General features: G+C 53.3%; 1 protein-coding gene across 3 annotated transcripts; it reads left to right on the top strand.

Annotated features, from left to right (window-relative positions):
- The first annotated feature begins 3 nt into the window (after positions 1–3).
- On the top strand, positions 4–21,063 carry ZNF385A (zinc finger protein 385A). 3 transcript variants are annotated; one of them, XM_037847955.1, is made up of 8 exons: positions 4–73; positions 6,570–6,706; positions 14,803–14,913; positions 16,507–16,669; positions 18,514–18,756; positions 19,050–19,219; positions 19,430–19,525; positions 19,723–21,063. In XM_037847955.1, exons 1-8 carry the CDS (start codon positions 64–66, stop codon positions 19,951–19,953), a joined length of 1,161 nt encoding a protein of 386 aa, XP_037703883.1. In that variant the 5' UTR covers positions 4–63; the 3' UTR covers positions 19,954–21,063. The 3 variants fall into 3 exon arrangements, with proteins under 3 accessions (XP_037703883.1, XP_037703886.1, XP_037703884.1); XM_037847958.1 differs by lacking the exon at positions 4–73 and adding an exon at positions 1,750–1,769; XM_037847956.1 differs by lacking the exon at positions 4–73 and adding an exon at positions 5,330–5,413.
- The last annotated feature ends 6,038 nt before the right edge of the window (positions 21,064–27,101 follow it).

Here is a 27,101-nt window from a genome sequence, read left to right on the forward strand (position 1 = left end):
AGCCCGGCCAGAACCGCCCCCGGGACAGAACGACGCGGAACCCCGGGCGCCTGGGTCCCCAGCATGATCCTCGGTGAGTGGGCTCTGCGGCTCCAGCCTCCTGGGTCCCTCTCAGTGGGTCACCCCCCAACCTCCCGGCACCGCGGGGACTGCGGCCGCCCGTCAGCGACCGGTTCCCCCTCCCCCTTCATCTGGCTCCACATCTGGGGTCCCCGAGTCCGCTCTTCCTCAAGCTGCCGCTGCTCCCGGTAATCTAGGGAGGGTAGAGCAGAGGGGAGTGAGACCCCCGCCCCATAATAAGACATTGCATATTCATGAGGTTCATGAATATTATATGACATAGTCTAGGGGAGACTGGGGGAGGGGGTTGGCCCTGGCCTGGTGAAGTTGGGGGAGAGGTTCTGACCCGTCTCCCCCAGCGCCTTCCCCAACCCTCAGCTTAGACACTCCGAAATCCTTCTGGGCCCATGATAAGGAGGAAAGGGGGAGGGGGGTGATGAAGATGGTGCGTGTAGCTTCGAGGTGTGTGTGGTGGGAGGGGGGGACCTGAAGGCTAGAGATAAGGGGGCTGGGGAGAAGGGGTGGGAAACTGTCCATCCCAGGGCCCTCGTGGCTCAGATCCTGTCTCCGCAGCCATCCTGCCCCAACACGCCGGGACCTGCCCTCTCTCTCTGTTCTGGCTGCCTGGGCCCTTCCTCCTGTCTTCCTTCTTCCCACCCCCATCCCTTCCTTGAGTAGGGGGACACCGGGGGAAAGGAGAGGTGATGGGGGGAGGAAGGATGGAGGAGGAGAGCTCCCGCTGGGCTCTGACAGCCCATCAGCCACAGCCACCCCATCCTCATGACCTACATCAGGAAGAGAGCCCCAGGAGTGGGGGAGGAGAGGGCCTCGCGGTGCGCTGGGCTCCGCGTCAGCTCCGGCTCCAGGCCCCTGCCCTCTGCCCGGCCTCACAATAGTCCACCGGTCTGCCCTGACCTCTGCCCTCTGCCCTGGCTAGGCCGGTTCCCGGGCCCTGTTTATGGTGGGAGACCCCCACCAGGCCCAGACACTTGTGGTCCCCCTGCCCCCCCACTGGGGACACCTGACTCCATGATAGGGCCCAAGGGCTTGGCTGCCTCCTGCCCTCAGCCATCTGGAAGTGCCTCTGCTACTCGTCCTCCTCTTTCCCTACTCCACAGCTCTTTTTCTTTTTTCTTACATTTGCCTCTCCCCTCCCATTTGACTTCCCACTATGGGTCTTTCTCCCCCTTTTCTCTTCCTCCTCCATCTCTCTTGCTCTCTGCCTCCTGTATCTCATTGCTCTCTTTCATCACTTTATGTCTTGCCCCATTTTATGTCTATTAAATGAACGTGTGTATGAAGGCATGAATGACTGGTTGCCTGCCTCCTTCCTAAGACTATCTCTAGCAGGGAAAGATATTCTGTATCCTTCTATGAACACCTCTCCTTCCTAGGGTGACCCTCACCAACGCAGCTTGAACTCGGGCCCCAGAGCACAGGCTCCACATTCCTCCAAACCCATGCGATCCCAGCACCATGCCCCACCCTGGGCAGGGAGCCCCACCCTGGGCACAAGGCCCCAGAGGCAGAAGCGTGCTTGCCAAGGACTGTCCCTGAAGAGTACAACAAGGATCTGCTCAAGCCCAACCAGAGGCCCCAGCTACAGGCAGAACGCCTGGGTCCACCCACCGAACCCCCAGCCATCTCCCAGGAGGACACTCTAATTCAATCCCTCCTTGGGCCAAGCCCACAGAGGGGCAGAAAGCCAGGTGGGGCTCCCACGCCTTAGCCCTCTTTGGGCTAAGGAAGGAGAGAAAGAGGAAGCTGCCAGCTGGGGCTTGGACCCCAGCCTCTGGACCTGTCCTGAGATTTTCGGGATCTGAATGCTGACATCCTCTGAGTCCATGTGCATGGCGGCGCTGCCCAGCAAGTGAGGCCCAGCCTGCTGCTCGAGATCTAGGCTCTAGGCCCCAGGCCCCAGATTTAGGGTGGTGGTTCTGTACCCTTCTCTCCAACTGAGCTCCTGCCCTGGTGAGGGTGGGGGGGTGTCATTGGAGGAGGTCCTTTCCAGTCAAGTTGGGAAAGATTTCCCAGAGGTCTCCCTGGTCTTCCCTTCCCTGTCACCTCCTCCCTTTAGGTCCCACCCCACCCACATCAGCCCTGGGGTTATTAGTGATGATGTGTTGAGTAGTTGCTCATAATCATCTCCTTGTCGCTTGCATCTTTGACTTCAAAGCCTTTCCAGCCCTCAGCCTGCCTCCAGCCAAGAAGGGGGAAATCGAGGCATAGGGGAACAGACACATGGGGCTCAGTCAAGAAAACCAAGACCCAGGGGTTCAGGGCTCTCCTCTCTCCTGCAGTTTAGTTATTTCTTGGGAGGGAGGAGAGACCAAAAGTCCCACAGGAGAAAAGAAATGGATTAGAGAGGAAATCCCCATCCAGACTTCATTTCAATTTCTCCCTTGGCCCCAAATTCTAATTCCCATTTTAACCCAGTACTGACCCAGTGCTTTTTACCACCTCAGCCCTAACACTACTTTCAACTCTAACCTCAATATTAATCTCATCCTGGCCCAGACTTCAGACGAAAACTAACCTACAGCCTGACCCTAACTTTTCATGGCCCCTGTTCCTACCCAGACAGCTCACAGCACATATGCTCATTCTTTACCATCAGTGCTTGAGGGCCCAGACCCCACCAAAGATAGCCAAGGGGCTGGGGCTCCAAACCTGGCCAGAATTTCTGGGGGAGAGAGTGTGGAAAAGACCAGACTTAAGTGGGACGGAGAGAGCTAGATGAGGCTTGTTTGTGGCCCTGATTCTTGCAGGGGAGACCTGAGCAGGATCAAAGTGCCTACCTAGAGATAGGTAGAGCGTGGACGTAGACAGGTGGACATACATCCAAGGGTCTGCAAGTACATCCCCTCTAAAGTGCAGTGGGATCTGTCTTTAATAAAGCATTTGGCAATTCCCCACGGAGCTGGGTGGGGCTCCATCTACTGGAGGTAATTACTCTAATGAGCTTCTCTCTGGAGTGGCCTGCCCCAGCCAGGCCCCAGCTCCTCCCTGCCCTGTCTAACATGTGTTGTGTGTGCACAGGCGCACGCGCATACACACACACACACACACACACACACACACACCAATTTGCTCTCTGTCCCCTCCTCCAAACCTGCCTGAAGCCCTCACCTAGCCAGATATCAGAAGTCCTCGATTTTCTACATCATTTCCTGCTTCCTCAGCCCTTTCTATATTCCTGTCTTTCCCCCTCCCTTCCCCAGTCTACCCATAAAAGTGCAGTTCTTGAAAACCCTGTCTCAGAAGCCAGCCAGACAGGTTCAAATCCCTCACTAGCTGTGTGAGATTTGTCAGGTTACTTCCCTCTCTGAGCCGAGTGTTATCCTCTATAAGATGAGGATTAATTTATTCAGCAAATATTTATTGAGCTCTCATTGTTGCATGCCAGCACTTTACATGGATTTGCTCAATCCTCTCACCAACCCTATGAGGCAGGAACTGTTGTTCTCATTTGACAGATGAGAAATGAGACTGGGATAGTCCGAGAAACTAGCCAGTCACCCAGCTGGTGAGCAATAAAACCATCTGCAGGGAGATCCTGCATGTAAAGTACTTGGTATAGAGCAACCCTCAAAAAATGGCAACTATTCTTATCCTCAGAAAAGAAAGGGGGGGAGGAGATGAGGCTTGGGCTACATGAAACCAAATCCCTGTTTCTGCCCACCCTGCCCCTAAGCTGCCATCTGCCCCTGTCCCCACCTCAGATCCCAGAGTGGACAGGGGAATCTGGAAAGGAGAAAAAGGAATCTGCAATTCTCTTTCCACCCTCCTTACAGCCCTCTTTCCCACTTCCCCCACTCTGGGTTAGGGCTCACATCAGCAGAAAAGGCCCAGTTGCTAGCCATCAGGGAACTGAGTGGTGGCTACCTGTCTGCCTCCATCAACCCCAGGAAATGCATGGAACTTGCTCTCCCCTTCTTCTCCTTAAACAAGGTGGAAGGTCATGCTCCCACCTGTGCTTCAAAGGTGGATTAGAGCCCTTTAAGGGGAATCTGCCATTGAGTGAAGCAAATCTTGATTTAAATCCCTGCTCTGATATGTACAGACTGTGTGACATCAGCCAAGTTTTAAAATTTCTCTGAGTCTCAGTTTCCTCATCTGTCAAATGGGAAAAATTTCAGCTACCCCATGAAATCATGGCTACCTCATAGATTGACCTACATCAGAGATTAAATATGATAATACTAGGAATTCATCACCTAGCATGTCATGGCTTCTCAATACAGTTTTTCCTCTTGCTTTTCCCACAACTCATCTCTCTCCCCTGAGACGGGCTTTGAGAGGTGGGGACCTAGAGAGTCTAGAGCCAGGGAGCTGGTCAAGGAGCTGCGTTGCAGCCTCCGGTGCCCCAAGCCAGGCAAGTGCCAGCCCAAACCCAGCTGCTGGGGGTGGGAGCTGGGTACTGAGTGCTCTGGGAATGCTCAGGTTTCTCTCACCATTCCTGATGCCACCCGGGGCTCATTAAGGCTGCCCTGGACTTGGGTGCCAGGCAGCGAGGGAGGGGCCGGAGGGGCAGGGCACCGAGGGGAGAAGCCCTGAGGGGACAGAAAGGAAGGGGAGGTGGTCAAACTGCCCATCAGTCTGCCTGTCCCTCTCTCCTGCTCTCATCTCCGTCTTTTGGACTTTCTCTCCTAGTCCCCAGTTCTGTGTCCAGCTTTCTGGCAATGATTTTCTGGCTGTTTTTATATCTCATTCCATTCTTTTCTGCATTGTTCTCTATCCTTCTCTCTCTCAGTGGTCTCTGTTCCTTTTCTTGGTCACCTGTTCCTCCCTGTCAGTCTCTCCCATTCTCTCACTCACTTTTTGTTGCTCTCCCTCCCTCTCTTTCTCTCTCTCTTCTCCCCCAACCCAATCCCTACCCTGAAGGTGGCAGAGGAGGGTGACACAAGGCATTCAGACCCCCAGCTGCCCAAGGGCCAAAGCCAAGCATCCCACTTTTCACCTTCAGCCCTTAAAAGTCGGGAGCCCAAGCCCCCAGCAGCCCTGACCCCTCTCTGCTTCAGGCACCTTGACCACCCACTTCTGGCATTGGGTGGAAGAGACAGACCCCTCTAGACCTCCCTGGACCAGCTCCCTGCCCCCAGCTGTGCCTGAGCCCTCCCCACCCCCTCCCTCTCGCCTCGGATTCCCCTAATCCCTGCTCCCCCGCCCTCCCCTCTGCCCCACTTTTCCAGGACTCTGATTGGCTGATTCTACTGACTGGGCAGGGGTGGCGGGAGCTGGTAAGGGAGGGGGTAGGGGGCAGAACCAAAGGAAGGGGACGCTGTCAGGCCCAGGCCCCTGAGGGGCCGGGGCCAGGCCACTGCCTGGGGGCAGTGGGCACCAGATACTGAAGGTATGAAAAGGGGGGTCTCTGTGGGAGGGGAAGAAAAGGATCTCAGGAACTCTCTACCCCAGTAAGGTCAAGGGAGGACAGTTCCTCTTGCATTTATCTTTGTTCCTGGGAGTGCCAGTCACTGGCAGAGGGTCTCTGGAGCAGAGAAAGGCAGCCAGAGTCTGCAACTGGGGGACAGTGGGGTCACAAGGGGAGCAGAGCCAGTGGAAGCCAGAGTGGTCTAAGGGCCTTTGGGCTGTCCCTTCAGAGCCTGGTGTGGATTCTCCCATGATTCTGGGGGAAGGAGAAGGTTTGAGGGGAAGACAGTTGAGTGGCTGGCCCAGACTTTCATTTCCCCTTGGGGTCAGACCCAGGCATTCCCCACCCATAGGCCGGTGGCAGTTCCTCCTGCAGAGCTGGAGCTGGACCCTCCCCATGAGCCAGAAGGACACGGGGTGGGGGCAGGGGGGACACAGGAGGGTTGAGGAAAGGAGAAGGGACTCTGAGGGTGGCCCCAGGCAGTCTGCCTCCCAGAATCAATGCCACCCCCCCACTAGCTACTCTCAGAGATGTCAACAGTTAATTAAGAATAATGATTGGGACCAAATCACAACTCTCTGGGGAGCCTTAAAGATTCAGCAGTCTCCTTCAAATCTAGGCCTCACTGTCCCCCTCTGAGAAGTGGGATGAATCACCCACCTGACTCTTTCATCCCCTGAGGGTGATATCAAGCTTTTGGGATCCCCTGGGGGGGGGGGGGTGGGCAAAACCTGAGGAAGGGAGTAGCCAGGGGCTTGAGACTCAGGAGTCCTGCTGGTGGGTCCAGCCGGTGGACTACAGACAAGGTCTTGCTCTTCCTGGGTCTATCAGGTGCCTGGAGGCCTTGGGGGAGGGAGGCTGGAGAAAAGGGAAGTGAAAATCGCCCAGAAGGGAACCAGGGGCCCGCTCCCTCCCCCCGGGCCCACAGCACCAGTGCTCCGCTGCTCCTGAGCTGGCAAGCAGGGGAAGTGTGTGTGTGTGTGTGTGTGTGTGTGTGTGTGTGTGTGTGTGTACATGCATTGGGGGGGATCACACTTCTGAGTTGGGGGGCTGCAGCTGGGAAGTGGGACTCACCAACTTGGGTGGGGCCCCCAGGCTTCAATCTTCCTGACCACAGAATGTTTTCTCTGCCCTCCAGGCAGCCTGAGCCGGGCAGGGCCCCTCCCTCTGCTACGGCAGCCCCCCATCATGCAGCCTCCGCTGGACCTCAAGCAGATACTTCCATTCCCACTTGAGCCAGCCCCCACCCTCGGCCTCTTCGGCAACTACAGCACTGTGAGTAACAGCCTGCCTGCCTTCCCCACCCCCTAGAGTCCTAACTGACCCCTTCTCTCCTTCAAATGCCCCCCACCTCTTCTTAGGACCCCATCTCCCTCAGACCTCTACTTCCAGTCAGTCAAAGATATTGTTGGCTATCAGATATGCTACTAACAACAATAACAATCTTGGCAAATACTTAGGTCTTGCTATGGGCCAGACACTGTGCTAAGGGTGTTTTATTTTTTTAATATATTATCTAATTTAATCCTCTAGTGAATCACCGCACCATCCACAGAAGTAATGAGACCTAGATTTGGAGGTCGTGACAGCAGGGAGGTGAGGAAGGGTGTTAGGTGCTACATCCAGAAAGGGAATAAGCACGCCTGTTGTTAACACAGTGAGGTATTCAGATCTCTGGAACCCACAGTTGGGCAGGTAAGCTCAATGGAGTAGGGCTTGGAGGACTGGCAAAGTTGTCAAGATTTAATACAATGTGAAATAGGGAGCCACAGTCCATTCTTGAGCAGGAGAGTGACTTGGTAAGAGCAGTGTTTAAAGAAGGTGAGTGGGCAGCTGGGGGGAAAGGAGCAGAAGCTGAAGGAGGGTGGCCGGTTGGGAGGCTGTCCCCAGGCCTGCGAGCCTGTAGGAAAGCCTTGTGGGTCAGACTGGGCTGGTGGCAGTGGTGGTGTGAGTGGAGAGGAAGAGAGGATGGGAGAAGTGTTTCCAGGAAAACACTGACAGGCCTTGGTGACCATGGGAAAGAAGAGAAGGAATGAATCATTGACAGGCCTCTGTGACTGGAAAGAAGGCACCATTGATAGAGACAGGTGTTTGGAGGAGGATGCTATCTGGGGTGAGGTTGCTGAACTCACTTGAGAACCAGATGGGTTGGTGCACCAGTAGGACAGTAAGCCAACAATGTCCAACAGACAGTTGGAATTTGGGGCCTGGAGAGTGGGCTAGAGCTGAAGATTTGGGGCAGGTTAGCCTTATTCAACTCCATCTACCACTCATTCTATTGACTCGGTACCTAGCCCTGTAGCAGTTGTTTCCATACACGATCTCATTTAACCTTCAAAGCCACCCAACAAGGTAGACAGTATTATTCCTATTTGACAAATAGGAAGACAGAAACTAAGATCCAAAAGGGTTTAATCATTCATCTTAATTGATGCAGTAAGTACCTAAGCTAAGATTTGAACCCACAGCATCTGACTCCAAATAGAGTTCTGTTTATACCACAGCTGCTTCCCTCAAACTCCTCCCAAAGAACCCAAACCAACATTTGCATTGTACTTTGAAGCTTACAAAATGTTTTCATGTCTTAATCTTCATAGCAACCCTATGGGGTAGCTGTTGTTATCCTCATTCTGCAGATGAGAAAATTAGTACTGACTATAAGCAAGGCACTGTTCTAGATGCAATGGAGGCATAAGGGTAAATGTGATATGGTCCTTTCTTGAAGGAGCTTATATTCAGGGGAGAAGATAGATATGTATACAGCAATCAATAATGCAAAACAGAGGGAGGGTTATACATATTATGACAGAGATATTAATAAAGCTTCAATTTAGCAAATATTTTTTGAGCGTCTATTATGTGCCAGACTCTGTTTGGTGACGAGGACAAAGGGATTCAGTCCCTGCCCTTGGGGAGCTCACAGTTTAGTAGGAAATATAGCAAGTTAACAGTGCCCCTATAGTGTGAGAAGAGCTGTGTCAGAGGCACTTAGCTTGCAAGGGAGCCCAAGGGGGTATCGAGAAAGAGGAAAGACTTGCTGGAGGTGGTGGTGCCTAAGGGACAAACCAGAGTTAAGCAAGAAAAAAAAGAAGGCAGAGGAAAAAAAGGATTTAACCTGGAGCAGGCAGCATGTGAGTTGGGCTTTGAAGAATTATTAGTAGGATTTTAATAAGTGGTCTTAGAGATGTGAAACATTTCAGACTGAGACAAATTGCATGAGCAACGGCTAGAAAAGAGCTTTTGAGAAAGTGCAATTGGTTGGATGTGACTGTAGCATAAGGTGCCAGGAACATTTTTCCCCCATCTACATACCTGACTTACACTTACCCTCAGGTCTTAGCAACCCCACCATCATCCCCTTTTTATACGTGAAGAAACGTTTTATAGATGAGGAGCCCAGAGAGGTTAAGTGACTTGCCCAAGGTCACAAAGCTACTTAGTTGATTCACCTGGATAATCCAGGGTTTCTGACTCCATCCAGGGATCTGGCTCCACTGCCTCTAGTGGGGACCAGTTATTTAAAGCCTTGAGCGAGGATAAACTTGGAGAGTACAGCAAGGTGTTGAGTAGCACCAACTATGACATCTGACTGGCAGGATTTGAACTGATGTTCCAAACATACAAGCTTTTGTGACCTTAGGCAAGTTACTTAACCACTCTAAACCTTAATTTCATCAGCTGCAAGATGAGACAGTAATAGTACCAGCTCACAAGGTTGTTGTGAGATATCACATCATCATAATGCCTAACACAAAGTAAGTGCTCCTTGTTAGCTGCTATTATTATTATGTTATTGCTATTATTACTACTATTATTTATATTAAGGGAGGAACAGACAGAGAAAGGTAGGATGGCCAAGGCCTCAGCCTTGGGGAATAAGCAGAATTAGGCAGTGGGAACAGGAGGAGGCTCCAGCAAAGGAAATGGAGGTGCCACTGGAGGGGGTTGGGGAGGGAAGCAGGTTTCTGTAGGGTTGGAGAAGCCAAGGGAGAGCGTGTGGCGGGCTGCATCAATAGTGTCAAATTCTGCAGGGGAATGAGGACTGCAGAAAAGCTGCAGAAAGGCCTTTGGCAGTACTGGTGCAGCAGTTAAGTACAGGGCTTTGGAGTCAGGCTGCCCGGGTTTAAATTCAAATCCCAGTTCAGCCACTTAACCAGCTTATGACCTTGGGCAAATTATTTAACCTCTAAACCCCAGTTTCCTCATCTATAAAACGAAGGTAATAATAGTACTTACTTCAAATAGTGGTTGTGAAGATTAAACAGGCCATGAATGGACCTTGGTTGGTACATTTCAAGGACTCAATCAGCATTAGGTGGTGGTGGTGGTGGTGATATTGTTATTATTATTTGTGCACTCTCTCCCTCCCAGTGGGCTGCTACCTCCAGTTCTCTCTCCTACATGGGCAGCGCCTATCCCTTAGACCTCTCCCAAAATATGCTCTTTCCTCATTCTCCCCCTCCCACTGTTTCCCCCTGCCCTTGCAAGTCCCTCTTCCAAAGCCTGCCTCTCTGGACCAGATCCCCTGCTTCACTTCTCTCTCTGCCCTAAGTGGAATGGAGGGGGTGAGACCTAGAGATGGGAGGGTGGGAAACCCAGGTCCTGTATCGAGAGGATGAGGAGGTGTCTGGGAGATTGGGCCGCACTGCCCTCCTGCCGCTGTCCTATAGTGCTACCTCCACTCGGCCGCCAGAGGGCAGCAAGTGCACGAAGCGTAGGCTCTTGGGGACCCTGGCTGTCTGGCAGGTGGCGTGCGAGGGGAGGAGGTGCAAGAGGTTAGGGAAGATGTCCCCCTGTCTAAGGTCGCTTCCGCCCTGGCAGCCCCCAATTCCACCGTTCAGAGGAGTCGCTGAGAAAGCAGTGCCGGACACCGGGGTACCTGGGCTTGGTTTCCTCTCTAGTGGGGAAAGTGACAGGTAAAAGGTAACAGCGCAGGGGGCGTGTGCTGGGCGAGGACTGTCTGGGGACTCCCTCGGAAGAGAGGCTGTCAGCAGAGGTCGGGGCGGAAGGAGTGAAAGAAAGGGGCTAGTTCCGATCAAGAGAAACGGGGTCGCCCATGGGGTTAGCGAGGACCCGGGACCCAGGAAGGGGCCCCAGTGGACGCAGCCGAGGTCAGTTGGTCAGTGCCCCTGCTGTCAGGCCGAGCAGTCCATCGCCAGGAAAAGGTCTTTTCTGGGAGGAGATTCTGGACATCAACCCCCCCTTCCTCCCTATCCGTCTCCCTCTCCGGCTCCCTGTCCCCACCCCCGCCCTCGGCCCGCCCCCGGCCCCGCCTCCGGGGCGGGCTCGGGACCTGGCCGGCGCCGCCTCCCCTGCTCCCCGCCGGCCGGGCCGCACAGCCCCGAGCCGCCCGGGGAACGAGCGCCGCGTCCCCGGCCTGCCCCGCCCGGCCAGGCTCGGCCCCCCCGCCCGGGTCCGTCACCCCGAGCCATGGAGCCGCGGCCCCCGGGGTCCCGCAGGGTAAGCCACCCAGCCCCTCGTCTCTCCCTGGCTGCCGCCGCTGCCGCAGCGCCCCCCCATCCCAGCCCGCCTGCCCCTGCCGGGCTGGCTACCTCTCCCTTCTCCTAGTCCTTGGGTTATCCGACCCATCCCCCACAGCCGGCACGGCCCCAACCAATCTCTGGATCCCAGCTGGCGCCCCCAGAATGCTGTCACCATACTGGCTACCCCAGCCTCCCAGATCCCTGGAGTCCCCCAAATCTTAAGACTTCAATCAGGTCCTACATCTACCTTCAGATCACCATGTCGCCCAGAGTCCTCTTACCCAGTCCTGGCCCCATCCCTTCCCAGTAGTCCTCCCCCATCAGCTTCCACCTGCTCTTTAGACCCCTTTACTTCCCTCTATTTCCTATCTCAATCCGTTCTGTCCTCAGGTCTTCCCATCCCTCAGATTCGGTCCCCCTTCCCTTTGGGCCTTTATTTTGGGGGTGGGGGGGGAGTGGGTGGTCAAACAAGGAGCAGCTGGTTCCATCAGATAAAGGGCAATGGAAGGAAATATAATCATAGCCCTCTCCCCACCCTCCTGTTCCTGATCTGGTTTCCCCTTTCCTTCCCCTTTGCCCTTCCTGATTCATTTTGCCCCAGCTTCAGAGAGCCATTCCCCTTCATGTGTGCTCTTGGAGGGCAGGTGGGAGGGGACTGTTTTGTGGGCCTACCAGACAACTTCTGGGCCAACATCCCAGGGAAGGGGCTCTGGGGTGTGGTGGGCTCTGGGAGATGCTGGCCTCCACCTCTCTCCAGGGAGCCCTCATCTAGGTCACCGGCGCCTCCTGACCTTGGCCTGGAGCGGCACTTCAGTGGCTCACGTTCCACCTGGATAGGGATTGGGCCTGGGGGCCCTCGCCTTCAGCCTGGTGTCTCCTTAGTTCCTGGAGGAGAGGGTGGGAAGGACCCTCCTGCTCCACTTGCTGGCCCCTCCCCTGCCCTCACCCCCAAACCCCTAGATGCTGTTTATAAACTTAAACCAGGGGAGGGGGTTATGCAAGAGAGAAGGCCTGCACCCAAGAGGAAGGACCCAAGTGGGGCAGGGACTATTCTCAGGGAATGGGTGCAGAGAAGGTGAGCCCAAAAGTCATCTTCAGGGCACTGGGTCCTCAGTCCCCCCGGGGGAGCTGGCTGGGGTCATGGGGTGGGGCACAGACAGAAACAGGGGCCTCTGCTTTCCCTTCTCCATCCCACTCCTCTCTCCCTACTGTTTTCATCCAACTTAGGTTTCCCAGCCCTGATTGGGTTTCTGTTTGCACTAAATTCCCAGCCACCACCCAGCATGTGAGGAAGCCGAGGGACTAGGAGAACCCTGAAGCAGAGTTGGGGGGCTCTGGATAGGGAGGACTGAGATGGAGTGTGGGAGCCAAGAGTGGCCGTCTGTCTCCCCTTCCTGATTAAAGCTTGTCTCCAACTTGGTCTGTCTTTCTTTCTGCCAAACACATCATACATTCACACAGATAAACACACAGCTGAAGATTACACAACCTGACCGTTCATGGTGTCGGCAAAGCCCCTGACACAGAAATGTTGATACCTAAATGATGTACACACAGCACATGACACTTGTTCACACCCCACCCATACGCAGATTGATCACAGCCTGCCTAGACACACACAGACACACACCCATTCTTTGCTTGTTTGGCTTTTCCTTGAAGAGAACGGAATTTCCTAGAAGCTGGTGGGAACTGAAAAGCGAGCCACCGAGAGGGTCTGCTTCCAGCCAAGGTCAGGCCAAGAGACTGACACTAGTCACTCAGACCAGTTACCTGAACCTCATCATAGCTCCTGCCGCCACCACTACCAAAATGGGACAGAATGGATGAGGGTCACGACCCATTTCACAGGAATGCTAAAGCCCCTCTCCTAAACATTAGTCCCAACCACCCAGGGAGACTCAGGCAAAGTAGAGGGGAGCCAGGATGTCTGGGCTGTCCAGATTCTAACCACCTTCTTCCCCCTGCATCATGTTCCTGTCTCTCACTGGAGTCTCACTGGGAGGGGCTCAGCTGGGGAGCCAAGGACCCCCAAGTCCCCAACAACTAATTTTTATTTGATCCCTCCATCTCCAAGAGGGTAAGTTCTCGGCCCTAACATGGTCCAGTTCTTAGGAAGGTCCTGTTCATCACCCAACCCGCGGCAGCCACATTCCAGTCTTGCCTCTTCCTGGCTGCCCAGAGGGGAAGAAGACTGTTCAGGGAGGTGGCGTCCATGCCTCTAGGCCCCTGGCTTCAGTCCCCATGGCAGAAAGCCTCAGAGGAACTCCGTTCCTCTCCGCTCCCCAAGTGAACTCTTGGCAGGAGACTGCAAAGACATCTGATGAGCCAGGGTGGGGGCAGAGTCTGTTCCTAATCCCTCCCAGCCCCACAGCCCTACCCCAAAAGCTCTGTTGATCAAAGAGAGAGGGTTCAGAAGATCTCTGGGCCACCTCAGGCCAGCCCCCTTCCCCCAGCTTATTCTCCGTTATCTGCAAGACTCCGGTGAGAGACAGGAACATGAAGCAGGGGGAAGAAGGTGGTTAGAATCTGGACAGCCCAGACATCCTGGCTCCCCTCTACTTTGCCTGAGTCTCCCTGGGTGATTGGGACTAATGTTTAGGAGAGGGGTTTAGCATCCCTGTGAAATGGGCCGTGACCCTCATCCATTCTGTCCCATCTTGGTAGTGGTGGCGGCAGGAGCTATGATGAGGTTCAGGTAACTGGTCTTCTGAGTGACTAGTGTCAGTCTCTTGGCCTGACCTTGGCTGGAAGCAGACCCTCTCGGTGGCTCACTTTTCAGTTCCCACAGCTTCTAGGAAATCCCGTTCTCTTCAAGGAAAAGCCAAACAAGCAAAGAATGGGTGTGTGTCTGTGTGTGTCTAGGCAGGCTGTGATCAATCTGCGTATGGGTGAGGTGTGAACGAGTGTCATGTGCTGTGTGTACATCATTTAGGTATCAACATTTCTGTGTCAGGGGCTTTGCCAACACCATGAACGGTCAAGCTGTGTAATCTTCAGCTGTGTGTTTATCTGTGTGAATGTATGATGTGTTTGGCAGAAAGAAAGACAGACCAAGTTGGAGACAAGCTTTAATCAGGAAGGGGAGACAGACGGCCACTCTTGGCTCCCACGCTCCATCTCAGTCCTCCCTATCCAGAGCCCCCCAACTCTGCCTCAGGGTTCTCCTAGCCCCTCAGCTTCCTCACATGCTGGATGGTGGCTGGGAATTTAGTGCAAACAGAAACCCAATCAGGGCTGGGAAACCTAAGTCAGATGAAAACAGTAGGGAGAGAGGAGTGGGATGGAGAGGGGAAAGCAGAGGCCCCTGTTTCTGTCTGTGCCCCACCCCATGAACTACTCTCTCCCCATGCCCAGAGATGGGAAGCTGGGAAGATTTGTCTCCTAGGTCCAGAGGCTGGGCTTGACAGTCTTGCCCCAGAATGGGAACCTAAAGGGTTCTAAGAGTTCTCTCAGCTGAAGGCCCTAGGATCTGGGCCTGCTTGAGCCTTCACATCAGCAGGCCTCTGGTGTATCGGCCTACCGGTAGGAGATAGGATGGGTGACAGTGACAGAATTGGATCTTATGGTATAATGGACTAAGACACGAGTCACAGGTTCAAGTCCCACCTCTGCTACTAACTCACGTTATGATCTTGGGCAAACCACTTCTACTTGCTGTCACATGGGAGCATTGGGCTAACTGACCCATCAGGTCCCATCCAGGGCTGTGAAGATTAGGCTGGGGGTGGGGAGGATCGGGGGTGATTGAGGCTCAGAGCCCTCAGGCCTATTGACGGGGGGGAGGAGGCTCTGGGGAACTTGGTTTAACCCAGCTGCTGCCAGTGGGGGGATGATGGACATGTGCTCGTGCTGGGGTTCCCGGCTCACCCCAGCCTGCCTCCGCAGATGGACCCCGTACAGAAGGCTGTGCTGTCCCACACCTTTGGGGGACCCTTGCTCAAGACCAAGCGGCCCATCATTTCCTGTAATGTCTGTCAGATCCGATTCAATTCTCAGGTAAGGCGTCTAGCCACTCACCCTATCCAATGGGTGGGTCAGGGGCGGCCAAGGGACCTCGGGGGAGGGCAGAGGGTGGGTGAGGGGCACGGGTTAAGGGGGCATAGAGAAAGAGCAGGGAATGGGATACTGGAAGAGGAACAAGGGCTGGTGGAAGGCACTTGAGAGGGGCAAGAGGTTGCTGTATATTTTGACATGAAATAGACCAAGTCCTTGACCCCTCCCTCCCTTGGGGGCTGGTGCATCCCTGGCTCAGGGCTTCTTGGAACAGAGGCCATCAGTATCTGGGTATCTGGGTGGGAGTGTGGCCTCTGGCCCACTTGTCCTTGGGCCCAGAACTGAGTGAGGTCATTTGCCTGTGTCCTCCTTGGCCTCTGCTAAGCTCCTCCCCCTGACCCGCCCACTTCCCTCTAACCTCATGGCTCTCTCCTCTCTCCACCCCATCTCCACCCTCTTCCCTCCAAATCATACACAAGGCCTAGCCCGCACTCCCCTCCTGTGGGATTCTCCCCAACCCAGAACTCAGGTGTCTGGCCTCCCAGCTTTCTTCCTTCTGAGACTCCACTGGGACTTCTATGTTGGTGTAGAAGGTGCTTTGGAGGGTACAGGCTCTGAGAGCTTTTGAAGAAAAACAGCAGAGCTTCATTCTGCTGAGTAGGGGGAAAGAAAACATGTTCTGTTTCTCTACCCAGTCCACCCCACTCACCCCACCCCACCCCCATCTCCACCCGCACCATGCCCCTGAGCTCTGCACACCACCACCTCAAACCCTGGGGCTGTCAATCTTCTTTTCCTGCCTTTTATTTCAACCCCTATCTGCATGATTTTGTGGCTCCATGATTGTACGTTCTTAGCAGGGGATGCACATGGAAGTTGGGGTTGGGGGGAGCTGCAGCTGGGACCAACCCAGCATCGGGCCCGTCCTTTAGCTGAGACCCCAGGCATCCCCTCTCCCAACCCTGGCTCCACTCACTGGTGGAGGGTGGAGACTGGAGGGGCAGAGGGCCAATAGTAAACAGCCCTCCCCTCTTTTTGCCCTTCTTTTCCCTCCCCTACCAAGCAGCTCTGTTTTGACAGCTGTCTCTGCTGCTGTTTCTAGAGTCCCGCAGGGTGTCCACAGAGGCTTCAGGGAAAATGAGACCCAGCGGGGAGTAGTCAGGGTAGAGCCCGGTCATTGGAGCTCCTGGAACTCCAGCCTCAGGGTGGAAGCAACAAAGGCAGATCCTGGGGGCAGGGAACACAGGTACATGCAGCCCAGGGTCTAAAAGGATGCTGGCTGCTGGTTAGGCCCCTCCCAGTTTAGGATTCTAACAGAAGGATGGGGTCCTGAGTCAGCAGCCAGGCCCTGGGTGTGGTGATGGGTGGGGCCTGGGCTAGGTGAGGATCTATGTTTCCCACAACTCAAGTTTGAGAAGTTGGTCCAAGCCCCAGGAATAACCAGGGCTCATTGGCATGGGCCTTTACATCTCACTGGTGTACAAAGAGATTCACTGCAGCCCGCTGAGACCATTCCAGGGCCTGAGGGAGCTCTGTGGGAAGAAGGATCAGATGAAAGGTGACCTCAGATTCCATTTTTGTCCTCCATCCCTGAAGAGCCAGGCTGAGGCACACTACAAGGGTAATCGCCATGCCCGACGAGTCAAAGGCATCGAGGCCGCCAAGACCCGAGGCAGGGAGCCTGGTGTCCGTGAACCTGGAGACCCAGCTCCCCCAGGCAGCAACCCCCCAAATGGGGAGGGCGTGGCCTCTGGACCAGGTGTGTTTGACTCCCCCCACATTCTTCAATCGGTCTCTTTCTTCTCTGTTCTTTCCCCTGCCTCTGCTTCCATCCCTCTCTTCCTCAGTCTCCATTCCCCCTACATAAGGTGAGTCCTGGAGCCAAGCACAGTGATGTAAAATTTCCATCCTGTCACCCCCACACCCACCCCAGCTCCTCTCAACAGCGTCCCAACTGTCTGTTCTCCCTGCCGCCAGTGACTCAGAAAGGGACGAGGGTGAGGCCACCTGGCAAACCTCCCTAAGAAAAAGGGAACCATCAAATCCAGGGAGAGGCCCCTTCATCCTGGGGAGACGGACAGGGGAGGGAATCAGGATTTCTGAGTGTCTACCCAAATGGAGCTCCCCTCAGGGAAAACTGAGAGAGAGTTCAGGAAACTCAGGAAACTCTCCCTGGGTGATTGCGGTTAGATCTTGTGACCTCTCTGGGCCAGAGTTTTCTCTTCTGGGAAGTAAAGGGATAAGACTTTAAGATCTCTGAGATCTTTTTCAGGTTTACAAAAGCAACTCTGAGATTCTTTCTCCCTCGTGGCTGGTGGCCATCCTCAACCATCCTCCAAGCCAAGAATCTGGGAAGAAGAAATATCCAAAGAGGAAGATATAAGCCACCCCCCTTCCTGGGATTTCCACATCAGCTGTCAGTCATGGCCACTCCAGAGAAACCCAACATCCCTTTTTTCCTCCTTATTCTTCCCTGCCCTTTCAGGCCTCCCACTCTCACAACACACACACACACACACACACACACACACACACTCACACGGGACTGCCCTCAGCGACATGGAGACAGGGCAGCTGAGCTGAGTTCTAATTGTGATCTGGCTGCCTCTCATTAATATCTCTGTAAAATAGGGATGATGGTGGTAGTGATTAGCTGACATTTATTGAATAGCACTGTTCTAGGTGCTTTACACATATTACCTCATTAAAGCAGTATTACACATATTAACTCATTCCTACTGTATCTTTCTAAGAAGACAGTACCTGTCCTGCCTCCATAAGCTGTGAAGTCCAGTCCAGATGAGGTATTTGCTGTCTGGATTGGGATGGAGGTGGGGGGTGTCCAAAATGAGTAAGAGAAATTAGGGAAAAGATCACAGGACAAGCAAATGGATGCCTGCAAAGTTTAGGAGTTTCATTCCACCAGCTCCCCACCCCCACTGCCAGCCTCCCCGTGACCCGGAAACTGGATCGTCTGTTGGAGCAAGAATGGGAGCGCTAGAGTTTCCCCTGTACAGAGGCCAGAACCCAGCACTTAGGCCTGGGCCTGTGCATCTTTAATCGAGCCATGAATAATAGAGCAGCCTGCATCCCTGTTCCCTTCCCTCTCTGATTCTGCTGTTTCTGTTTCCCTTTTGCCATGTCCACATCTAGCTCTCTCGATCTCTCCTTACCCTGCCTCTTCCCGTTCCTAGGGCTCTTTAGTGTGCCTCCCTGGGGGTTGGACAGGACTCGGGGAGGGGACTGACTGGGCAGGAAGCCCAGGCTGGCCAGCAGGCTGTTGAGGGGCAAATCCTGGTTCTATGGCTCTCCCCCTGGCTAGGCTGGCGGGCAGCTTCACCCTGAAGGGGAGGCTGGTGGGGCCAGATCATTCAGCCATTCCCAGATTATGGGGTATGAGCCAGACGTTGGATTCTCACACCCAGCCTGCAGCATCTGGGCCACATCTGGCTCTGGCCCAGGGCATGAGAGCATGCATGTTGTCACAGGGTGGGGACTCCTGGGCCCTTGCCCTCCAGGAAAAGGGGTGGGTCTCCTCCACATGAAGAGCCTTCTCCTCCAAAAGCCATCTGGGGTGACCCTGTGTCTCTCCCCCAACCACAGTGTCCATGGAAAATGGATTGGATCCAGCTCCAGGATCCCCGGAGAAACAGCCTGGCTCCCCATCTCCTCCCAGCATTCCAGAGACTGGTCGGGGTGCAGCCAAGGGTGAAGGAGGCACCCCAGCCCCAGCTTCCCTGCCTGGGGGTAGCAAGGAAGAGGAGGAAAAGGCCAAGCGGCTGCTCTACTGTGCTCTGTGCAAGGTGGCTGTGAACTCCCTGTCCCAGCTTGAGGCACATAACAAAGGTATGGATGTCCCCTGACCCACGCACACACCCTGTCCTACATCCTAACTTCCCTGGCTTCCAACATCCCTGGATCCTCTAAGACCTACCAGCCTATTTTCATCCCCTGTCATTTCCCCAATTCCCCCCTGAGCCCCTTACTTCCTCACCTTACCTCTTTTCCCCAGGGTTCTCCTCCTGACACACCTTGGGTTTGAGAAGGTCCCAAGGGGCTGGGAAATCCCCTAATAGGGGCCTAATAGGCCTGGAGAATTTTTCCTCCATCTTTTACCTCCTGCCCTCTGTGGGCTCCAGGTACTAAGCACAAGACAATTCTGGAGGCCCGAAGTGGGCTGGGCCCCATCAAAGCTTACCCTCGACTGGGGCCTCCCACTCCCGGGGAGCCAGAGGCCCCTGCTCAGGACCGAACCTTCCACTGTGAGATCTGCAATGTCAAGGTCAACTCGGAGGTCCAGCTGAAACAGGTGGGTCCAAGGCCCTTCTCAAGAATTCTGGGGCACTAACGCCAGTAAGGGGGGAAGGAGAACAGGGAGCGTGGGTGAGGGCCTTTCTTCAGGGTCAGCCCGGGGATACCAACGAACAACGAACCGGGAGGGCGGTGCTTGGGGCGGGGTTCTCCGCGCTTTGGCCCTCTCTGGATGGCTCACAGCCCTCGCGTGCACTCATCCCCGCAGCACATCTCCAGCCGGCGGCATCGAGACGGCGTGGCCGGGAAGCCCAACCCGCTCCTGAGCCGTCACAAGAAGCCCAGAGGCGCCGGGGAGCTGGCGGTGAGGCCTGGGCGCTGGGGGATTCGGCATGGGAGGACCCCGGCAGGGAGGGGCACTGAGGCCGTGTCCAGGGAGAGTTGGGGTTTGCAGAACCGACGGGTGACTTCTCTCTCCCTTTCGCTCGCTCGCTCTCTCTCTCAACCCCCCCTCCACTGCACCCTCCCCCAACCCCCACCCTGCTCTCCTCTTCCCCACAGGGCACGCTGACTTTCTCCAAGGAGCTGCCGAAGTCCCTGGCGGGCGGCCTGCTCCCCAGCCCCCTAGCGGTGGCTGCGGTGATGGCGGCGGCAGCAGGCTCCCCGCTGTCCCTGCGTCCGGCCCCAGCCGCACCCCTTCTCCAGGGACCGCCGATTACCCACCCTCTGCTCCACCCGGCCCCTGGGCCCATCCGAACTGCGCATGGACCCATTCTTTTCTCCCCCTACTGACCTCAACCCTTAATCCCCTTCCATTCAACCCCCCACCTCCAGCCAGGACCCAAGCCTCGGGGCTCCCAGCCCGCCCCTCCTCCTGGCACTCCCTGAATGATCTCTCTCCTTCCCCTCTACCCCGAGGTAAGGGGTTCCAGGAATGGGGAGGGACAGCGGAGGAGGGGGGCTTCAGAAGGGGGGGACACCCCAGATCTCAGGGAACCCCGCCCCCTACTCTTCCCTCTCCCCTAGAAAAGGGGGGGCCGTCTCACCCCCGAGCCCCCTTGGAGACACCCCCCTCCCAAAAGCCATGTCCATCCACCCCCCCCAAACCTAGCACAAAACGGGGTTCACAAGCCATGGTCGGGGTCCGGGGGACAGAAATGGATTTTTTTGGCAATAAGCGGACTCTAGGACTCCGGCTCCCTACCCCCAAACTGAAGCGCTTCCGTGAACACCCCGCCCTCCGCAGGAGGAGGGGAACAGCCGGGATCCTGGGTCCCTCATAAGCACTTTGGTTTTGCCGCCTGCGACCTCACTGTGCCCGCCCCGCACCATGCCCCAGCCCCAGATCCAGCCGGACTCATCACAGGGGCAGCACTGGGGGACATCTCTGGCACTTGGGTGGGACCAAGGAGATGCCCCCATACACCCTTCCCTCGCCTTCTTCTCCTCCAGCCTGGGTTCCATTCTTTTCACCAGCACCCATCGCCCAAGGGGTACCGAGGGGGGCACGGGGTGTCCAGTCCACGTCCACCCCCGCCTCGCCTTCCGCAAAACTGTGAGCAAAAAGCAATAGAAGCCTCGCCCCCGCCCTCCCCTTTTCCGCAGGATTCGCCGAGTCTGTAGCCTCCCCTGCCCCAGCTCCTAGACCTCATGGCCGTCCCCTCCCACCTCCCAGACAACTCCGCTGCACAACTTGGGCTCGGGCATGACAGCCCCCCTCTGTGGTTTCCGTATCGTCAGCCCTTCCAGCTGCTGACCCCGGGAGGGAGACGGGCCCCCAGTGGCCTTCCCCTCCCCATCACCTCTTTCTGCTTGACGATGTAGCAGCCCTGGCCCCCCACCCCGTTCTTCCCTTTTCCCTTTCCCTGACAATAAAGTCTGGATTCGTTCTGCCCTCCGCCCCCCAGTCTCAGACTCTTGGTCTTTGCCCGCCGTTTTCGGAGCAATTCGATCGAGGGATGGATGTATCTGTATGGTGAGGGGGACCGGCACACAGGAAAGGGGGCCGGAAGGAGGGGAACGGGAAAAGGGGATAGAAGGAGACAGAAAACGAGGCTTATGTAAAGCAAGTAGACCCCCCGCCCCACCCCACCCCTTCCCACTCTCTCCCAGCCCAAGTGTTGGTAGATTGGGCCTGAGGGAATCCACACTCAGGTCTGGGTTTGGTTGGCAGCCGCGGCTGTTGAGGATTCGCCGCAACTCCAGCAGGCGGCGCCAAAGACACGGAAACGGAGTCTTCCCTAGGCTAAGACGCTCTAGTGTTTCTCGCGGGATTCTAGGCAGACAGGTCTAGACCCAGGCTCAGACAAAGGGGTGAATCCAGGCTTGTATGCCTCTGGGGTGGGGCACCCATGCCAGCGAGACTCAAGGCACGGGATGAAGCGGGACAGGCTCGAGTCTGTATGAGTCTTCATATAAATAGTATGGCCTTTGGGACTAGGAAGAGTTTCAAGACATAGTTGAGGAAACTTTGTAAATGATATAAATATGCAAATCAAAGATGCCCAACGAACTCCAAATAGAGTAACTCCACAGAAACCTACCCTGAGACATATACTGATTAGATTATCAAATGCTAAAGAGAAGGAGAAACTACCGAAAGCAGCAAGAGAGAAGCGATTCACTACATGCAAAGGAAACAACATAAGACTAGTACTGACTATTCAGCAGGCATCGTGGAGGCAAGAAGGCAGTGGTATGACATATTTAAGATTCTGAAAGAAAAAAAATTGCCAGCCAAGAATTCTTTATCCAACAAAGCTCTCCTTCAAAACTGAAGCAGAGTTTAAAATTTTCACAAACACTGAGAGATTTGTTAACAAGAGACCTTCCCTGTAGGAAATACTAAAGGGAGCTCTACTAGCTGAGAAAAAAAGAAAGGAGAGAGACGTCTGGAGAACTGAGCACAGAACTAATGAGTATTAGTAAGGGTAACTTAAAGGAAAAAAAGAGAGAGGGAAAAAAATAGATCTAACAACTAAAAACCAAAGGATAAGATGGCTGGTTCAAGAACTCCCTGCACAGTAATAACTTTGAATGTGAATGGATTAAACTCTCCAATTAAAAGATACAGACTGGTAGAATGGATTTAAAAATATGACCCATCGATATGCTGTTTACAAGAGACTCATCTTAGACCTTGCGACACAAAGAGACTGAAAGTGAAAGATGGAAAAAAATATTCTACACAAACTGAAATCAAAAGAAAGCTGGGGTAGCTGTACTGACAGACAAAATAGACTTTGAATGCAAAGATGTTATAAGAGACAAATAAGGACACTATATATTAATAAAAGAGATAATTCACCAAGAAGAAATAACAATTATAAATGTTTATGCACCCAATCACGGAGCTCCAAAATACATGAGACAAACATTGGCTAAACTGAAGGGAGCAATAGACACGTTTACAATAATAGTGGGAGACTTAAATACACCACTCTCCTCTATAGACAGAACAACCAGACAGAGGACCAATAAGGAAATTGAGAACCTAAACAATATGATAAATGAATTAGACTTAATAGACATATATAGATCATTACATCCCACAGTACTAGGATATACATTCTTCTCTAGTGCCCATAGAATGTTTTCCAGGATAGATCATATGGTGGGGCACAAAACAAGTCTTAATAAATTTTTAAAGATTGAAATTATTTAAAGCATATTCTCTGGCCACATTGGAATGCAACGAGAAATCAACAACCACCAAAGAACCAGATCCTTCACAAATATATGGAAGTTAAACGATACATGTGGAGAGCCGCTTCCCGGGTTGGGGCCTAGTGAACGAGCCGCGACCTGCTCTAGAGTTAGGGCCTGTTGGACACGCCGAGACCTGCTCTCGAGTTACCCCCGCCCATCGAGTGAGCCAAGATGGCGCCTGCATCCCGTTTCCGCATATGACGCTTAGGGCGGCGGCTGCCTGCTAGCCTATTGTACACGCTTACGTAGTGCCTGCACATTGGTTGTAACTATCGTATATAAGAAAGTGCCCGCGCTAGCCTCGGAGAGACAGCCCACAGGGAGCCGTGCCTGACGGCCGCATAGAGGTTGTTCTCCCACGGGGTGTAAAGCCTCGTGTGGAATATGTAACAGAGAAAGTTTTCTTCCTGGCTCCAGTAAAAGGCTTGCATTCACTGCCGCTGTGTGCCTCAAGTGTCAGTTTGTCTGTGTCTCTCCCTCTTTCCCTCTGTTCTCCTTGCCGGCCGAGGACAGGACGCGTGGGACCGAGCGAGAAGGCGCCGGACAAGTGGTGGCCCGTACGGGGATTCGAACACTCGACCAAGCTCTGACCAGCTGAGCTGGTGGTGGACAGCGGACTTCCTGCGCCCGGCCAGCGCGAGAAGGTGAGTGCTCCTTTTACGTGAGAGTCAGGGCCCGTGGATTCTCAGGCGGTCCCGGGGACTCGGAAGAGCTCTCCGAGTGGTTGAAAGTACAGTGCCGACTGCAAGCATGGGGCAGTCTGAAAGTTTATCTTTGTTAGCTAAAAGTACAGTGCCGACTGCAAGCATGGGGCAGTCTGAAAGTTTACCCTTGTTAGCTCCTTTAAAAGCCCTCCTGAAGCAGAGGGGTATTTCAGTTAGGAAAAGCTCCCTACAGAAGTTTCTTAATGATGTTGAAATTTTTGCCCCCTGGTTTCCCTCCTCCGGCAGCCTCGGTCTGCCTTCTTGGCTGAAGTTTGGTCACGATATAGATTGGGCGCGTCGGACTAACGTTTGTCTGAATCCACCTTTAGTCCCTATATGGGAGACCGTTCGCGCGATCCTTGAACTGGGGGTTGGCCGCGAGCCACCCGGGAGGCGAGAGTGTGTGCAGCGGTCCAGGCACTTAGAGGAAGAGAGAGCCGGCGAGAAAGGGTGGACTGGATGCAGATGGGAGCTCCCGCCTGGGCAATGTTTCCTTGACATTGAGAACACACTGCTAAGGGCGGCCACATTCTTAGAATTGTGTTCCATGTGTTACTTGAGAAACTCTCCTTTCTTACAGTAGGCATTTCAATGCTGTTGACTGAAATGAATACATTCATGTTATAGTACTGCTTTGAGGAAAGACTACATAATTTTATTCTCAGGGAAACATAGTTCATGATGACAACCATATAGAAATTATATAAACAAAAATTTGATCTGGACAAAGGAGCCACGTCTTTCAGTTTGCTGTTGAATTGTACTATTAAGAAAATTTCCTATACTAGTAAATAAAACAGTATTTGTCTGCTCATACTTTTGACTCCATGTAAGACTGTCTATTTGCATAAGAGAAGGAAATGTCCTGATAAAGAGTTTGAGGTCTTGCTTTCCAGAGAGATGATTTAGAATTGTCTTTAAAACATAACATAAAACAAAACAAAAACCTCATTTTACTATCACAGTGCAAATCATTTCCATAACATGCACTGGAAAGTTTTTCCCTGATGGATTGTCTTTAGAGTTTAAAGGAATCTTATCATATAGCTGCATGCACTCTGTACTAAAATGGTGAACTCTTTTAATTTACAGATCTTTGTTTGCTGATAATTTTATTTTGCAGCGGCATAAAAATTTAAGATTGTGGATTAAAAGAAACTCTATAAGGTGGAAAAGGAAAAATTTGCTCTGAAATAATATTAATTTGATTTAGAAGCATTTAAAATCTTTAGGAGACATAACAATTCGAATCAGGGCTCTGGTTCAAATATGATTTTGATATAAAGCACATGGTGAGCTTTCTGTTTGAAAACAACCCTGTGTTGCTCCACCATTACTTAGGTTTTAAAGCTATAATTAAAGGCCTTAGCCATGCCCCAGATTTTACGCTGGCCATCTTGTAATTTCACAAGTATCCAAAATTAAGCTCCCCTTAATAATAACCTTTCCAGGGTAGAAGTCTCTCCCTGAGAAAAATGTTTTTCTTTTCTCTTCCAGCGCATCAATAACTCGTGCTATAACCCATCCGGAGACATCCAGTCCGCACACAACCGGAAGTGGAAAGCAGTCCTGCTTACAGGACCATGCATCATTCGCAGAATCGTCCAACTTGTGAGGAAGCAGACCGGTGCTATCTTTTACCAGCAACTCGCCACCTCTGATGACCACTGCTCCGGAGGACCAGCCAATCCTCCGCGACCCCGTCGCCATCGGTCGGCTCGACGGCCACGAGGCTTTTCTCGGTCGCAAAAGCATCGCACCGACGCCGCGCTCCGGCTTCTCTGAACTGTTGGACTTTGAACCTCCCTCCGCCTGTGACTCCTTCACCTAGCCCGCAGCAGCTAAGCCATCGACAATCGACAAGACGCTTTGTCACTGCTGAGCCCCCGACTCGCTGAACTATCGTTGATTCCCTTTACTCCTCCCTCATATTGAACAGCAGGCTCTCGACTGATCGATCCCCTTCGGGGTGGGGCACTCTGGGGCAGGGTTCGCGGCAGAGTCCATAGCCATATCCCGGATTTAGCTGATAGTTCCAGCAGTCTCAAATTTTGTCTCAGGCGAGTCTCGTAGGCGGGAGCCCAGTGACGGCCGCACGGGGCTCTGGCCATTGCACAGAGACGCCTAGTGACGCCTTTGACGCTGGATGCCACTCTCCTGTCCCAACTATCACTACCCAGTTACAAGGCAAAGTCCGGTAGGGAGAGTCACGTCGTTTCCAGCTCACGGGCTCTCCGGTCTCTATATGAGGTAAGCATTCTGGTCGGTGCCAGAGGTTCTGCCGTGAGATGGCAGGGGCCTAGTCCAGACTCCCCAAAGCACCAAAACATGTAGTGGGTCACTCAAGCCCACGGGAGTACACTCATCAATGGAGACACTGGGTGAAATATATAAAAAAGGGGGAGATGTGGAGAGCCGCTTCCCGGGTTGGGGCCTAGTGAACGAGCCGCGACCTGCTCTAGAGTTAGGGCCTGTTGGACACGCCGAGACCTGCTCTCGAGTTACCCCCGCCCATCGAGTGAGCCAAGATGGCGCCTGCATCCCGTTTCCGCATATGACGCTTAGGGCGGCGGCTGCCTGCTAGCCTATTGTACACGCTTACGTAGTGCCTGCACATTGGTTGTAACTATCGTATATAAGAAAGTGCCCGCGCTAGCCTCGGAGAGACAGCCCACAGGGAGCCGTGCCTGACGGCCGCATAGAGGTTGTTCTCCCACGGGGTGTAAAGCCTCGTGTGGAATATGTAACAGAGAAAGTTTTCTTCCTGGCTCCAGTAAAAGGCTTGCATTCACTGCCGCTGTGTGCCTCAAGTGTCAGTTTGTCTGTGTCTCTCCCTCTTTCCCTCTGTTCTCCTTGCCGGCCGAGGACAGGACGCGTGGGACCGAGCGAGAAGGCGCCGGACAGATACACTCCTGAACAACCAGTGGGTCAAGGAAGAAATTGCAAGAGACATTGGTAAATATCTAGAGACAATTGAAAATGGGAACACAACATATCAAAACCTATGGGATACACTGAAGGCAGTGCTGAGAGAAAAATTTATTGCTCTAAATGCATATATCAAAAAGAAAGAAAGAGCTGAAACTAAAGACCTAACTGAACAACTGAAGAGGCTAGAAAATGATCAACAAACTAACCCTGAAACAAGTAGATGAAAAGAAATAACAATGATTAAAGCAGAAATAAATGACATGGAGAACAAAAAAATAATAAGGAGAATAAATAAAACCAAAAGTTGATTCTTTGAGAAGACCAACAAGATTGACAGACCCTTAGCTAGACTAACAAAGTCAAAAAGAGAGAAGACCCAAATAAACAGAATCAGAAATGAGAAGGGGATATTTACTACAGATCCTGAAATAAAAAAAGTCACAAGAAGATACTACGAACAACTACATGCCAACAAGCTAGAGAATTTAGAGGAAATGGAAAATTTCCTGGAAACACATGAACAACCTAGACTGACCCAAGAAGAAATAGAAGACCTCAACAAACCAATCAAAAGCACAGAGATCCAATCAGTCAACA

This window comes from Choloepus didactylus, chromosome 8 (genome assembly GCF_015220235.1).
Source record: "Choloepus didactylus isolate mChoDid1 chromosome 8, mChoDid1.pri, whole genome shotgun sequence".
Classification (NCBI taxonomy): domain Eukaryota; kingdom Metazoa; phylum Chordata; class Mammalia; order Pilosa; family Megalonychidae; genus Choloepus; species Choloepus didactylus.